This window comes from Nannobrachium achirus (genome assembly GCF_963921795.1).
Source record: "Nannobrachium achirus genome assembly, chromosome: 18".
In the NCBI taxonomy this organism is placed as follows: domain Eukaryota; kingdom Metazoa; phylum Chordata; class Actinopteri; order Myctophiformes; family Myctophidae; genus Nannobrachium; species Nannobrachium achirus.
The window spans coordinates 47,530,573-47,544,793 of record NC_137825.1 but is presented as its reverse complement, the minus strand read 5'-3'; the positions used below and the strand labels follow the sequence as shown (position 1 = coordinate 47,544,793).

Here is a 14,221-nt window from a genome sequence, read left to right as displayed (position 1 = left end):
GCTGTAAGGCCAGTAAACGACAAGATGACCCCCGGCCACTTTCATTATCACTGTATACACCTTTAAATCTGGAGAACTGGCCCCATGTATGACGAAGCAGGGCTTTATTTTACGAGAATAAAAAAACTGCCCAACAGTGACGAAAATCATGAACGGTGCCTCTACTGCTGTGTGACGCTGCGCAGACAACGACCCGCCAGCGCCACCCGGCTGCTGGAGGATGCATCACCACACTGTAGGAACAAGGCACACCGTTGCATTGTGCACAGATGATGATGAGCCATGATGAGTGTGCACGACGTGTGTGTGTGGGACATAGTGAGTGTTTTTCGTGTGTGTGTGTGTGGTCTTGTGAACGCATAGGCGGATAGTGTGTGTGCGTGCGTGCGTGCGTGCGTGTGTGTGCGCGTGCGTGCGTGCGTGCGTTTGTCCACTCACTGATGCACGGCGCCACGGGGGAGCGGCTCTGCTGGTAGCCCTTGGCACAGCGGTTGCACGTGATGCCCGTCACGCCGTCCTTGCAGGGGCACTGGCCCGTGGTCTGGTTGCACGTCTTGCCCGCCGCGCCCACCGGGTGGCAGTCACAGGCTGGGGTGGGGTGGGGTGGGTTAGGGTGGGGTGGGCGGATGAGGGATTTGAGGGGAGACGTAGGATTGTGGGGGGAGAGAGAGAAGAAAGGGGACAAAAGAGAGAGAAAGAGAGACGTTACTGTAATTCACCCCCCGAAAACAAGTCTAAAACACTCGGCAGCGACGCAGCGTTCCGATCTCGGCCAGGACGGTTACGACAAGGCTGTTGCGTGGAGCACGTTAACAACCCGGGAAGCTGGCGGCGTGTCACTCTGTCCCATTGTCACCATTCAAAAATAGCAGATATACAAGCTCACAGCGCGGCACCGAGTGACAAAGAAGATGTCATGTGAGATTGTGTGTGTGTGTGTGTGTGTGTGCGTGTGCGTGAGATAATATGACAAACATACAACAGAAGACAAAGGCACAAAACCTAGGCAAAATAATCTTAGATGGTGGACAAATACATATTAATTTGAGATGAAAATGTTTGAGAAGCTCTCGTTTAAACAACATTAGGAGCTACACTTTAGAAACAAGCCCCTCCCCCCCCCCCACCCCCCCCCAAAAAGCGCAAAACCGCAACTACCAATATTTACAAGCGACTATACAAAAAAAAAACAAAAAAAAAAACAAGACCAAAATCCCTAATAATAAGCAGACATGGCAACCCTGCTCTCTACACTGAGGAGACGGTCTTTCCTAAGTGACGGATGGCTCCTGCCTTGCGTGACACACTTGTGGCCTGCTGTTTCATCGCTTCCCGGAAAGAAAAAAAAAGAAAATAGCCTGGGGACCGCCACGGCGAACGCCAATAGCAACAAGCGAGACTCGGGTCTCGTCTCTCCGGCAAGTTTTTTTTTTTTTTTTAACTTTTTTACGAGCGTTACTGGTACACCGGGCGACCCGTCCCGTGCCACCTCAAGCAACACAGAGCCCTGTTTTAAGAGCTGCTAAATACAAGATGTGGCCTGTTGGTTTCGATGCCTTCCAAGGTAGCTTTACAAGATTTCAGTGAAGAGAAAAAGAGAGAGAGGAGAGAGAGAGAGAGGGGGGGGGGAGTATTTTGAGTGAGTGGTGAGAGAGATAGTAAGTGAGCAATGGAGAAAAAGAGCAAAAGAGAAAGAAAGACAGAGAGAGAGAGAAAGAGAGAGAGAGAGGGTGAGTAAACTACATTACACTCATAAGCATAACGTCAGTGTCGGGTGAAAACCTTGTATGTCCAAAAGCGTTCGTTTTGCATTTATAATTTTAAAAATGATTTAAACTACTGAAAACAGCCGATCTACAAGCACACAGGTGCGAGGCGTTGTGTGCTTGTAGATCTGCTGTTTTCACTACTTTTGTGCGACGGCCTTGTACGATGAAGCAGGGCTTTACTTTGCGAAAGAACATCCAAATTTGAAACTTGGAGATACGAGGTTTCCGCCCCGACAACGACGATAAACAACATAAGCAGCCAACACATAAAATGATCCAATCATGTATCTTTCTTCGGTACAAACCGTGTCATTCTTTGTCCGGTGAAAACCGCGCAAGACCGCGCAGTGCCTTAGTCTTAAACTTTAGCTCAGCAAAGAAAATGGCCCACTCTTATCGCGTTTGCGATCGCAAAAAAAGAAAGCAATAACAGGCACCAACACTCAAGGGGAACACTCTGTCTTTCCCCCTGGTTTCATTTTAATTAGGGAGAAAACAAACAGGCTCTATTGCAAAATGACTAAAGCAAACTGCGTTGCTCAACCGTAAGGCGATAGCCATAATTGTCCGAGCTTATAAAGACGTGACAGGGAAAAGGCCAACATTACACTTTTGGGGGGAAAACCCGGTAACCCAACAGTTTGTGATACAGGGCTTGCCAGGGGGAAAGGCAGCTGTTAACATGCCAGGGCTTCTCCCCACAACTAGCTGTGAATGTGTTTATATGTGACCAGGGGTGTTGCACACAAATCCTGGGCCCTGGGTACAAGGATTCACTCACATTTTGTGCTTTAACTATTGAAAAATAGCAGATATACAAGCTCACAGCACGCGCTGTCTGCTATTGCTGAAAAATTGTGAATATTTGTGCAGTATGAATATTTCAAATCCTTCTAAGGTTTTCTTTTTTGAAAAACCTATGTTTCCATGTCAGTGGTGCTGAGATATTTTCATGTGAAGGACCCCCCAAATTATATGTATTTGGCCACGGACCCCCATCTCAAAATATTTAGTTCCAGGGACCCCCCCAGGATGCAAAATTTGAGTTACAACTGTTCGCTTTAGCCTATTCAATGATTTGCACACATTTTCATGAAAAATAGCAGATCTACAAGCTCACAGCTGTGCTGTGAGCTTGTATATCTGCTATTTTTCAGTAGCTAAAGTATAAAATAATGAATGCCCCTCCACCTTGGGCCCTAGTAACTCAGTCCCACTCCCCCCCAGCCACCCCTTGTGACGCCCCTTTATGTGACGGTTGCTTGCTTTCCCGCCCAAAAAATTGAGCGGTCTGAGGACTCTACCACCTGTCGACCTGGTGGGGGGGGGGCTGGTCAGTATAGCTCAGATCTTCAGACGCACATGTGCGTTTTCCCCCGGCCACGGCGTCCGCCACGCGGGGTGTCAAAGTGCCCCTTTCTTTCCCCCCCGCGTTTGAACTTTGAAGACGCACTTTTTTGAAACGTAAATCTGAAGAAGAAGCCCTTCAGCTTCCATGCAAAATCACCCCACCACCACCACCACCTGACCCGACCCGGTGGACACTCCGGCGAGGCGTTTCCTCCTGGGGGGGTGGGGGGCAGATGTTGCCATCAGGAAGGAGTTCGTGGAAGGTATAGCGTGTAGGTCCGTGTTAGGCCCGGGTTGCGACACGGCGGGGTTTGAAGACGTTGAGTGTCAGAGGTCGAGTCGACGAGGGTCTAGTTGCGGAGTTCTGGAGTGCGCAGAGACTTTGTTCACATTGCGCCAGGGGCGTCAATTGGGTATGGCAGGGGTATGCAGCTGCCATACCCTGGGTCCAGGGTGGATAATAAAAGTTACTTTTAACTATAAATCCATGGATGTCTCTTTGTCTATCTGTGCTGGTTATTATGTACAAAAATACTACAAATGCAATTTTAACAAAATTGTCACTTTAACAAGATATTATAATTAGCCTATATTCTCCACACTTGTATTCTCCCCATCTTGACAACATGGTATATTCCCAGGTTCCGCAGGTCAGCTGCACAGGTGCAATTCATTATTTTTAATTGTGGCACGTTTACTAACAAGTTTAGCTGCACTTGAACTACCATTCCAGGCTGCCATATCCAGCCCAAGAAACCTGTAGAAACGAGGGAAAAATGGAATGTACTTCTTAAAATAAATATATCATGCCTGTTGCTAAGGTATGGCAACATGACTGGTGTCTTGCACGCCAACTCCTCATACAGGCCCAATTAGGCCTGTATGAGAAGTTGACCGATATGAGATGTTTAGTCGACCAAAAGATTAGCAGACAAAAAGCTTGTTCCCCAACTGACGAATTAGACCCATGTGATTGTTTCGAGGGTAACCGAAGCGTGCACAAAATGGCTATTTGTCAAAGTAATCCAACGGCGATTGGGTTTGGAGCTTTATCCCGTGCCCGTGAATGCACGTGGCGGTGCCAAAAGCATGTGGTATTTCAGGAATCGGGGGAGGGGAACGAGGAAGCGACACTAAACCTCTGGTTATTCAATCTGTCTGGCAGCCGTCCGGGTGTCGGCCTTGTCGTACAGTACCTGCCGAGACGCGTCTAGTGGATACCCAAGCTTGTACAGGTTCCTGCCCCCCCCCGAGCCCCCTGTGATTGGCTGAACCGGAGGTAGGGAGCGCTCCATTGTAGTCACTTGGACCGCGCAGAGGAGGTGAGGCCTGGGCTTGCCCAGGCCTTACGATCTGGGCATAAATATAACGATTGCATTCACCACGGCTTCGTAACTCGCGGCCCGCTCTTTGCTGGCCTTCGCGCCGCTTGCAATGTCGTGGACAATAACTGAATGTCGCGGACAATAACTGTGACATCTAACCATAAAACGAGCGCTCCCTTCCTAAACACGCTTGGTAATCTGCTAGACGCTGCCGAGACACGAGGCGCGAGGGGGAACAGTGTCAAATCTGTGTTTCCCGGGGTTTAATCAGAGTGATCGCCCCGACAAACAACACGGTTGGACGCAATTGGCGTCCAGTCGTCAGTCAGCGCTGAATAAACGACCGGGCGGTTGGAAGAAGTGCTTGTTTAATGGAGGAGCGGGGAGCACGTCCGTGTTAAGCGACGGAACTGTACGAGATCAGAGTCATGTCAGAGCCTCTCACTTGCACTCAAAACAAACAGGTTGTTACGACATCGGCGTTTTACTGCCAATGTCCACATTGTTCAGTAAACAACCCGGCGACTGCCAGCCCGGGATGGGGGTGTTGGCGGGAGTGGAGGGAGGGAGGGGGGCAGTGGTGGAAAAAAGTACTCACATTTTGTACTTAACTTAAAGTACCAACACTGCACTGTAGATGTACCCCGTTACCAGTAAACGTCCAGAATTCAAAATGTACTCGAGTAAAAGTATGAAGGTATTAGCATCAAAATGTACTTACCAAAAGTAAAAAGTACTAAATGTTTGAAAATAGCCTAGGTATACAAATAGGTTTAAATTGGTTTATGTATGTTTTATACTATTATAATTTATATCTGCAAAGTAACTTAGTAACTAAAGTTTTCAAATCATTGTAGTGGAGTAAAAGTACAACATTTGGATCCGAGATGTAGTGGAGTAGAAGTAAAAGTATTGTAAATTGGATATACTCAAGTGAAGTATGCAAATAACTCAAAAGTGTACTTAAAGGGGAAGACCACCCATTTTCAATATTGAAATATGTCATTAATATACCTTAGAGGAGTTGTGTGGAAATAGAAAAAAAGTTCCCCCCCTTCTGTGTTGCCTAGAACTGGAGGATTGATTTTGGGTACAATGTGTGATGTCATCAAGCTGTACTTTACAATACAAACCCCAAAATCAATCCTCCAGTTCTAGGCAACACAGAAGAGGGGGAACTTTTTTTTTCTATTTCCACACAACTCCTCTAAGGTATATTAATGACACAGTTCAATATTGAAAATGGGTGGTCTTCCCCTTTAAGTACAGTACTTGAGTAAATGTACTTAGTTACTTTACACCAGTGAGAGGGATGGGGGTGGGGGGGGACGACAACCCTCACGCCCCACCCCCCGCTCTCCTCGAAAACCTGGCTTTGTGAAGTTTTATGTGCGGGGGCTTGGGCCAGTTAAGAAGCAGTAAAAATGCCCTCAGATGTTGATGACTTTTCAAGCCTGCGTCGGCTGAAAGGCGTGACAGCCACCGCCTTGGGATTTGTAGTCCTTCTGACAGCCGTTTTGCTCACTATAACTGATTAGCGGTGCTTAGGGGTGTTTCGCTCCAAAGAAAGGGGACTCCCTTTTTTTTTTTTTTGAAGCGGTGAAAGCCGCTTCAAAAGAGTGGCTTTTTGCTTCCAAGGAGTGGCTTTGTGTGTCCCATGTCCATATATGGTCATTTCAGTCTAGAATGAACAGGTTTTATCAAAAACAAAATGTGTGTCCCATGTCCATATATGGTCATTTCAGTCCAGAATGAACAGGTTTTATCAAAAACTAAATGTGTGTCACCTCATGTCCATATATGGTCATTTCAGTCCAGAATGAACAGGTTTTATCTGTCCCGTACGTCCAGAATATAATGTGTGTAGTGTCCGTCCCGGTCTGATCATTGGATACTTTGAGGATTGGTCAAGCTTCACATGACAATTCGGCCCTCCAGATAAAAACATTCATTCATTCATTCAGAATAATAAAAGTTCACCGCTTCACTTCGAACCGAGGTTTGATTTTTATTTATTTTTTGGTCGCTTTCAGAATTATTAGGGCTTCTATAGAGAAAGCGGGTGCAACAGCTGAAAAGGTGAAACTGTCGGCAGAGCACCTATCAGCATTCTTCTCAAACCTTTTCATGTCAAGGACCCCCAAATTGACACTTATTAGCCCGCGGACCCCCCATTTGAAAAGATATGCCAGCGACCCCCCCACATATTATGAGAAGATCTTTACGCCTCTAGCAGTGATTCTCAACCCTTTTAATTTCAAGGACCCCTCAGTTTGACACGCATTAGGCTATATGGACCCCCATTTAATGGCATTTCTATCTCGTGAGACCCCAATCTATATTGTAAAATCAATGTTAATTTCTGGGACCCATAGGGGTCCATTTGGTTCCTAACTGTCACTTAGTTGGGGACCCCCTGGGACTCCCTCAAGGACCCCTGGGGGTCCCCGGGCGACACTTGGAGAACCACCAATCTAGATGACATCAGAGATTCCTGATTCTCTTGATTCTCTGCCTTCTGACTTTGGGGGAGTTCCTTATGTCAGCAAACACAGTCAGAAATCTCCTCTGCCACGGGAATAATATGTGTGAATTCTAACCTAATAGCATACATGGGCAACTGGTGGCCCGGGGGCCACATGCGGCCCCCACCTTCACTTAAGGCTGCCCGCTGGTTAATATCAGAATACTGATATATTATTGGTTTCAGCTGTTACAATTCACAAACATGCAAACATGACCGTTTTAATTACTTCAGTCTATCTTAGTAGCTTAATGACTAGTATAGTAGTACTAAAATATTAGTCTTTTTTCATATCCAACATATTTGTAGTTATTGTAATATAGTAATTGTAATTATAGTAATTGTAATTATTTTATGCTTTAGCTACTGAAAAATAGCAGATATTTTAGAAGAATCGTGAAAATGTGTGCAAATCTTTGAATATATGTATTTTTTAAGCGAACATTTGCAACTTAAATGTTGCTTCTGGGGGACGCTGGAACTAAATATTTTGAGATGGGGGTCCGTGACCAAATACATCTCATTTTTTAGGGGTCCTTCACATGAAAGAGTTTGAGCACCACTGACATAGAAACATACCGGTAGGTTTTAAAAAAAAAAAACCTTAGAAGGACTTGACATATTCAAAGAATGAAGATTTTCACGATTTCTCAAAAATAGCAGATCTACAAGCTCACTCGCTCGCTGTGAGCTTGTATATCTGCCATTTTTCAATAGTTAAAGCACAAAATGTGAGCGAATCCTTGTACCCCGGGCCCAGAATCTGGCGCGACAGCCCTGATCGTGGACATTCCGAGGGCGCAAAGCAAAATGTGGTTTGCGTTGGCCCGGCGCATGCTTGACCCTGCCCTGTGGCCTCCATTTGAATGTCTTTTATCGATGTTCATTTGCTGTCCAAGGATGCCAGCGCTACGACAAACACTTGGACTCGCATAAAAGCCGCGTGCAGCCGGAGAACTCGTATGATGTTGTCGGGATCTTCACCCACAAAACCCTGGCTTTCATCTCGCCGGGCTGTTGCTTTGGGGGGGCTCCTGACACCGTAAAGCCGCGGCGGAGAGTGGCGGCGCCCACCGCCCGGGCACGAGGGACCTCTGTGGAATCTACTCGACCCATTCAAACACGGGGAAACGACTTCAGATCTTAGCGGCGGCTATTCAGAAATAGCAGATGTACACAAGGTCGCAGGGCGGCACAAAGTGAGCTTGTATTTTTTTTGTTTTCATTGTGAAAGTGAAAATTTAAATTCGTCACTGTTTGGCCAAAACCTCCTAACTCCATTTTTGAGGTTTTAGTTTTTTTTTTTTTTTTTTTGCATAAATCAGGGCTATTGAACACCCTTTACATCTGAGTGTTGGTTCAAATAATATTGAACCAATGGAAAGTAGTAAAAAGTGCTTGGGACAAAACCTCCTAACTCCACACTTTCTGCCAAACCAGCTAACTTCACCCGATTGGCCCTCTTTTTTTTACCTAATTTTTGAAAAGTCGTGAAAAAGCAATCTTTGAATATATGTATTTTTAAAGCAAACATTTGGGGGGGGGGGGGGGGGGGGGGGGGGGGTCCCTGGAACTAAATATTTTGAGATGGGGGTCCGTGGCCAAATACCATATCATGTTGGGGGTCCTTCACATGAAAAGGTTTGAGCACCATAGAAACATAAGTAAAAAAAAAAAAAGAAAACGTATAATGCGTTCCCAGTCTAAATGGGTTAAACCCCCTCCTCCTATAAAGAGCATTCAGAGAATCCTTGCACCCAGGGCACAGAATTTGGTGTGACGCCCCTGCGCAGCGGTGCGGTGGGCGGTTGGAGGTACATGTAACACTCGCTATATTGTGCATGGACACCCGTCCAAGGGCCTGATTGGAAGCAGACATGGCTCGACTCATACCAACTCTTACAACCCCTCTCCTCCCCTCCCAGCTCTCACTTCACTCCCCCTTTAGAAAACACCTGTATTTTATTGCAGTCGCTCCGTTTCAGACGTGACCCCCCCCCCTGCCTGACCCCCTGCGCTGACCCTGACGCATGGAGACAGAGGTATACTATATCAGCACCAAGGCGGAGAAGAGACACATGAACGCTTTGTGGCAGTGGCGTCAGTTTAGAAAAAAGCTAAGGTATGGCAACATGACTGGTGTCTTGCACGCGCGTGCAAGACACCAGTCATGTTGCCATACCTTAGCAACAGGCATGATACATTTATTTTAAGAAGTACATTCTATTTTTCCCCCGTTTCTAGTGCAGCTAAACTTGGCATGTTAGTAAACGTGCCACAATTAACAATAATGCATTGCACCTGTGCAGCTGACCTGCGGAACCTGGGAATATACCATTATGTCAAGATGGGGAGAATACAAGTGTGGAGAATATAATTATAATACCTTGTTAAAGTGACCATTTTGTTAAATTTTGCATTCGTAGTTATTTTACAGTACGGTAATTTAACAATAACATCTGATTTCTCTCTTTTGTCTTGAGCTAAAATGCTTGGGAACCACTGCTGCGTACGGACAGGGGCGTCGCACCAAATGCTGGGCCCTGGGTACAAGGATTCACTGCGGGCCCGGGGGAGGGGTTTAACCCATTTAGACTGGGAATGCATTATTACGCATTATTCATTATTTTGTGCTTTAACTATTGAAAAATGGCAGATCTACAAACTCGCTATTTTTTTAAAATCATGAACAATTTGTGCAAGTCTTTGAATAATCCTTCTAAGGTTTTTTTTTAAAAAAAAAAACGATGATTCTATGTCAGTGGTGCTCAAACCTTTTCATGTCAAGGACCCTCAAAATGATATTTATTTGGCCACGGACGCCCATCTCAAAATATTTAGTTCCAGGGACCCCCCCCCCCCCCCCCCCCCCCCAAAATTTGACTTACAAATTGTACGCTTAAAAAACACATATATTCAAAGATTTGCACCCATTTTCATGACTTGATCTACAAGCTTGCGGGAGGGAGGGACACCGGTGATTTTGCTTGTGAATGCAGAAGAAAAGGGTTCTGGTGGGGATGTCTGATGGCTGCTGTAAAAAGCTAACAGGTTCCACCGAGAAGGAGGAGAGAGTGAGTGAGTGAGGGGAGAAGGCGAGGGGAAGAGACAGCTCCTCGAGGAGTCCGGGGGATTGCTCTGATCAATCATGGTGCCGTGGCAGCCGCCCAGGTTGAAGAGAGGGCCGTTTTCTGTTCCACGGGGGAACTTTAATTTCCGTCACATCTGGGCCTCGTGAGAGGGCTGGGCGATAAAACCTCTTTTTACCGCACCGATCGCCGGGGCTTTGATAAAAACAGATCTCGGCCCACCCCCCCGGGGGCGCTCCTGTGTGTGTGTGTGTGTGTGTGTGTGTGTGTGTGTGTGTGTGTGTGTGTGTGTGTGTGTGAACTCAGCACGTCCAGGCATGAGGCGAGATGGAATAGGCGTCCCCCGCACACACATTTCAATAATGTTCTCCGTCGGCATATATAGCAGCACGAGCGAGACCTCTCCGACGTCGAAATTCTCTGCCCGAGACAGTTTGATTGTAAAATGTCTCACTTATACTTGGTTTGCGCAACACTGACCCGCAACGAAGTATAACTCAGGGCTTATGCGGTTCCAGTGGCGTCAGTTCAGCGAAAGCTAAGGTATGGCAACAAGACACCAGTCAAGTTGCCATACCTTAGCAACAGGCATGATGCATTTGTTTAAAAAAAATTCATTTAATTTTGTTTCCCCTGTAGTCAAGGTATGGCCCGCTGCCATACCTTGCCATACCCAATTGTCGCCTCTGTGCGGTTCGCGTCCGGGCCAAGGGGCGGGCGATAAACCGGCAAACCGCTGTGAACGCTTCATTCCTTTTTTTTTTAACCATCGCGTGAACAATAGCGGCATAGTTTTACGTCGGTGGCATGGGATGGGAGGGACAGCGAATTCAATTCCCGGCACCGGCGGGTGCCGCGACGCTGCTGCAGCAGGTGCCGGCCGTTACCCAACCCTAAGTCCATAACCCTAACCCTAACCTCAGTAAAACTATGCGCCGCCGGTCCTACCTGCCGGTCTGTGCGGCGGCCGCCGGTCCTAACTGCTGGTCCTACCTGCTGGTCCTACCTGCTGGACCTGCTGGTCTGTACGGTGGCCGCCGGTCCTACCTGCCGGTGCGTGCGTTCGAAGTGCCGGTCCTGTTCTGTGCCTGTCGCTGCAATTCCGCGGCAGACGCCGGTGGTTTTTTCACCGCGCTGGGTCACCCCAGAAATGGAAAACGGAGTGGAAGCCAACGGGAAGAATCTCGCCGTGAAATTTCAACCTTCACGGCTATGAGCGTTGGCAGTTCTCACCGTTTGCTGTCGTTTCGGAAAAGTTCTGGAACTAATCCCCCGCACCTTCATTAGAACCAAGGGGATGAGGAGGGAAAGAGAAATGTGTCCCTCTGCTATTGATTTGCATATTTCACTCCGCATCGAGGACAGGCAGGGGCGTCACAAGGGGTAGGAAAGTGGGACTGAGTTACCAGGGCCCAAGGTGGAGGGGCCCTAGTAACTTTAGCTATTGAAAAATAGCAGATATACAAGCTCACAGCGCGGCACCGAGTGCCGCGCTGCGAGCTTGTAGATCTGCTATTTTTTGAAAAGTCGTGAAAATGTGCGCAAATCTTTGAATATTATGTATTTTTTAAGTGAACATTTGTAACTCAAAGTTTGCTGCTGGGGGGGTCCCTGGAACTAAATATTTTGAGATGGGGGGGGGGGTCCTTCACGTAAAAAAGTTTGAGCATCACTGACATGGAAACATAGGTTTCTTGGCACACATTTTCAAGATTTTTTCAAAAATAGCAGATCTACAAGCTCGCAGCGCGGCACTCGGTGCCGCGCTGTGAGCTTGTATATCTGCTATTTTTCAATAGTTAACATTCATGGGGGGGCCCGCAGTGAATCCTTGTACCCAGGGCCCAGAATTTGATGTGACGCCCCTGAGGACAGGAAAACCGGTGTTGTTGTTGCAAGCAGCCCATCAAGAGGAGGAAAATGCTCCCAGCCCAGCGCCATGTAGGCTATTATTTTAAAAATATTCACCGCAAATGTGAAACATTCCACTCCGCGAAAACACAAATGTTTCCATGAGCGATAATCTTGATCGGCCGATAGCGGCACACGTCTTGTGGTCATGGAGTGTCCCACCAAATTCTGGGCCCTTTGGGTACAAGGATTCACTGCGGCCCCCCCCCCCCATGAATGTTCTTCATAGGCGGAGGAGGTTTAACCCATTTAGACTGGGAACGCATTATTACACGTTATTTTGGTGCTTCAACTATTGAAAAATAGCAGATATACAAGCTCACAGCGCGGCACCGAGCGCTGCGCTGCGAGCTTGTAGATCTGCTGTTTTTGAAAAATCTTGAAAAGTCTTTGAATATTTCAAATCCTTCTAAGGTTTTTTTTTTAAAAACCTATGTTTCTATTTCAGTGGTGCTCAAACTTTTTGATGTGAAGGACCCAGCAAAATGATATGTATTTGGCCACGGACCCCCCCATCTCAAAATATTTTGTTCCAGGGACCCCCCAGAATCAAAATTTGAATTACAAAAGTTTGCTTAAAAAATACATAATATATTCAAAGATTTGCAGACATTTTCACGACTTTTCAAAAATAGCAGATCTACAAGCTTGTGGAAAAAAGCAATACCGGAAAAAAGCAATACCGCTACTGACCACTAGTTTAGCAACTTACACAGTATAGCTTTAATCATTTTGGGGATGTTGATGTTGTCATCTGACCATTTGCCAATTTGGTCAAAAGAAATTGGTTGAATAGAACTCATATTTTGGGACTATTGCTCCATTGTTCGCAATGGTTTGTAATGCAGGCTTGCTATCCCAGGAAGTCATTTGATCCAAGATGGCTGCGGTGTGAATAATGGTCTATTCTGGCTCTCCCTGGTACTCTTACCTTTGCAGGCTCGTCTGTGAGTGATGGGTCTGGCCATGTCTCTGTAGAAGCCCTCCTTGCAGTAGTGGCAGTGGCGCCCCGCCGTGTTGTGGCGGCAGTTCATGCACACGCCTCCGCTCTTCCTCCCCGACAGCTTGTACAGCTCCATGTTGAAGCGGCAGCGCCGGGCGTGAAGGTTGCAGTTGCACGCTGCGGAGAGAGAACGGGTCAACGTTAAAAGTTAACCCATAACCTCAAAACGTCTTCTAAATCCTGATGGTTTTCTGGAAAACGTATGTTTCTTTATCTGTGGTGCTCAAAGTCTATCATGTCAAGGACCCCTGGAATTAGATGTGTTTGGACACCGACCTCCGGAAGCAAATATTTGAGTTACAAAATGTAGTCAAAGATATGTACCCGTAATTGCCGGACTATAAGCCATTTGCAAATAAAATAATAATCTATCTATAAATGCGACAAATCTCTGTCTGCGTGTCTGTGTGTATGTAATCCGCGTATCTCGAGAACCGTTAGTCACACCGGCTTCAGATTTGGCACGCGCGTTCTCCGGCCCGACCCGACACGCGGTTTTCCCGAACCGGCTCGAAATGTTACGAATCTCCTTATGCAGAGCTGATTGTTGACATCAGGCTGTTCCGGAGGAAATCGGCGCAATCGCTGACTCATTGTGACATCACTTCATAAAAGGCTCTGACATCAAGTACGCCACATGAGTCAACAAAAAATGACATGGTTACATATTGAATGTCATCAGTATGACATAACCGAACAACGGGTATGATGGGTATTGCCTAACAACCGGAGGGGCATCATTCCCCACGGGTGGCAAAGCAAGCAGGCTGCGTATACTGCTCAAGATGAAGACAGACAGATACAGAGATATCCATATACTGTATGGGCATAAAATGGACGCAGACAGAAATATATCTCCGTATATGGGCATAAATGGACACAAGCAAACAGATAAATGGGGTTTGCATTAAAGGGTGGGGCATTCATTCCCTATTTACATAATTCCCGAGTAGGCCGGTCCCCGACTAGACGATTGGCCGCCCGAAGGGCAGAAGTCTCCATATATGGGCATAAAAGGGACACATACAGACAGATACAGAGATCTCCATATATGGGCATAAAATGGACGCAGACATACAGATATCTTCATATATGGGCATGATATCTCCATATATGGGCATAAATGGACACAGGCAAACAGATGGTCAAAACGGGTCCTATGACAACAGGTATAATGGGGTTTGCATTAAGGGGTGGGGCATTCATTCCCTATTTACATCGTTCCCGAGTAGGCCGGCACCCGACTTGGC

The 14,221-nt window shown here is 46.8% G+C and overlaps 1 protein-coding gene across 1 annotated transcript in view; it reads right to left on the bottom strand.

The window, feature by feature from the left end:
• ntn2 (netrin 2) overlaps nucleotides 1–14,221 on the bottom strand; it is a gene marked incomplete at both ends in the record, with an annotated part of 94,165 nt that overhangs the window by 40,831 nt on the left and 39,113 nt on the right. The window contains 2 exons of the mRNA XM_080747016.1: nucleotides 439–588; nucleotides 12,900–13,088. Of these exons, the coding sequence (XP_080603142.1) occupies nucleotides 439–588; nucleotides 12,900–13,088 (339 nt within the window). The remainder of the gene's footprint in view (nucleotides 1–438; nucleotides 589–12,899; nucleotides 13,089–14,221) is intronic.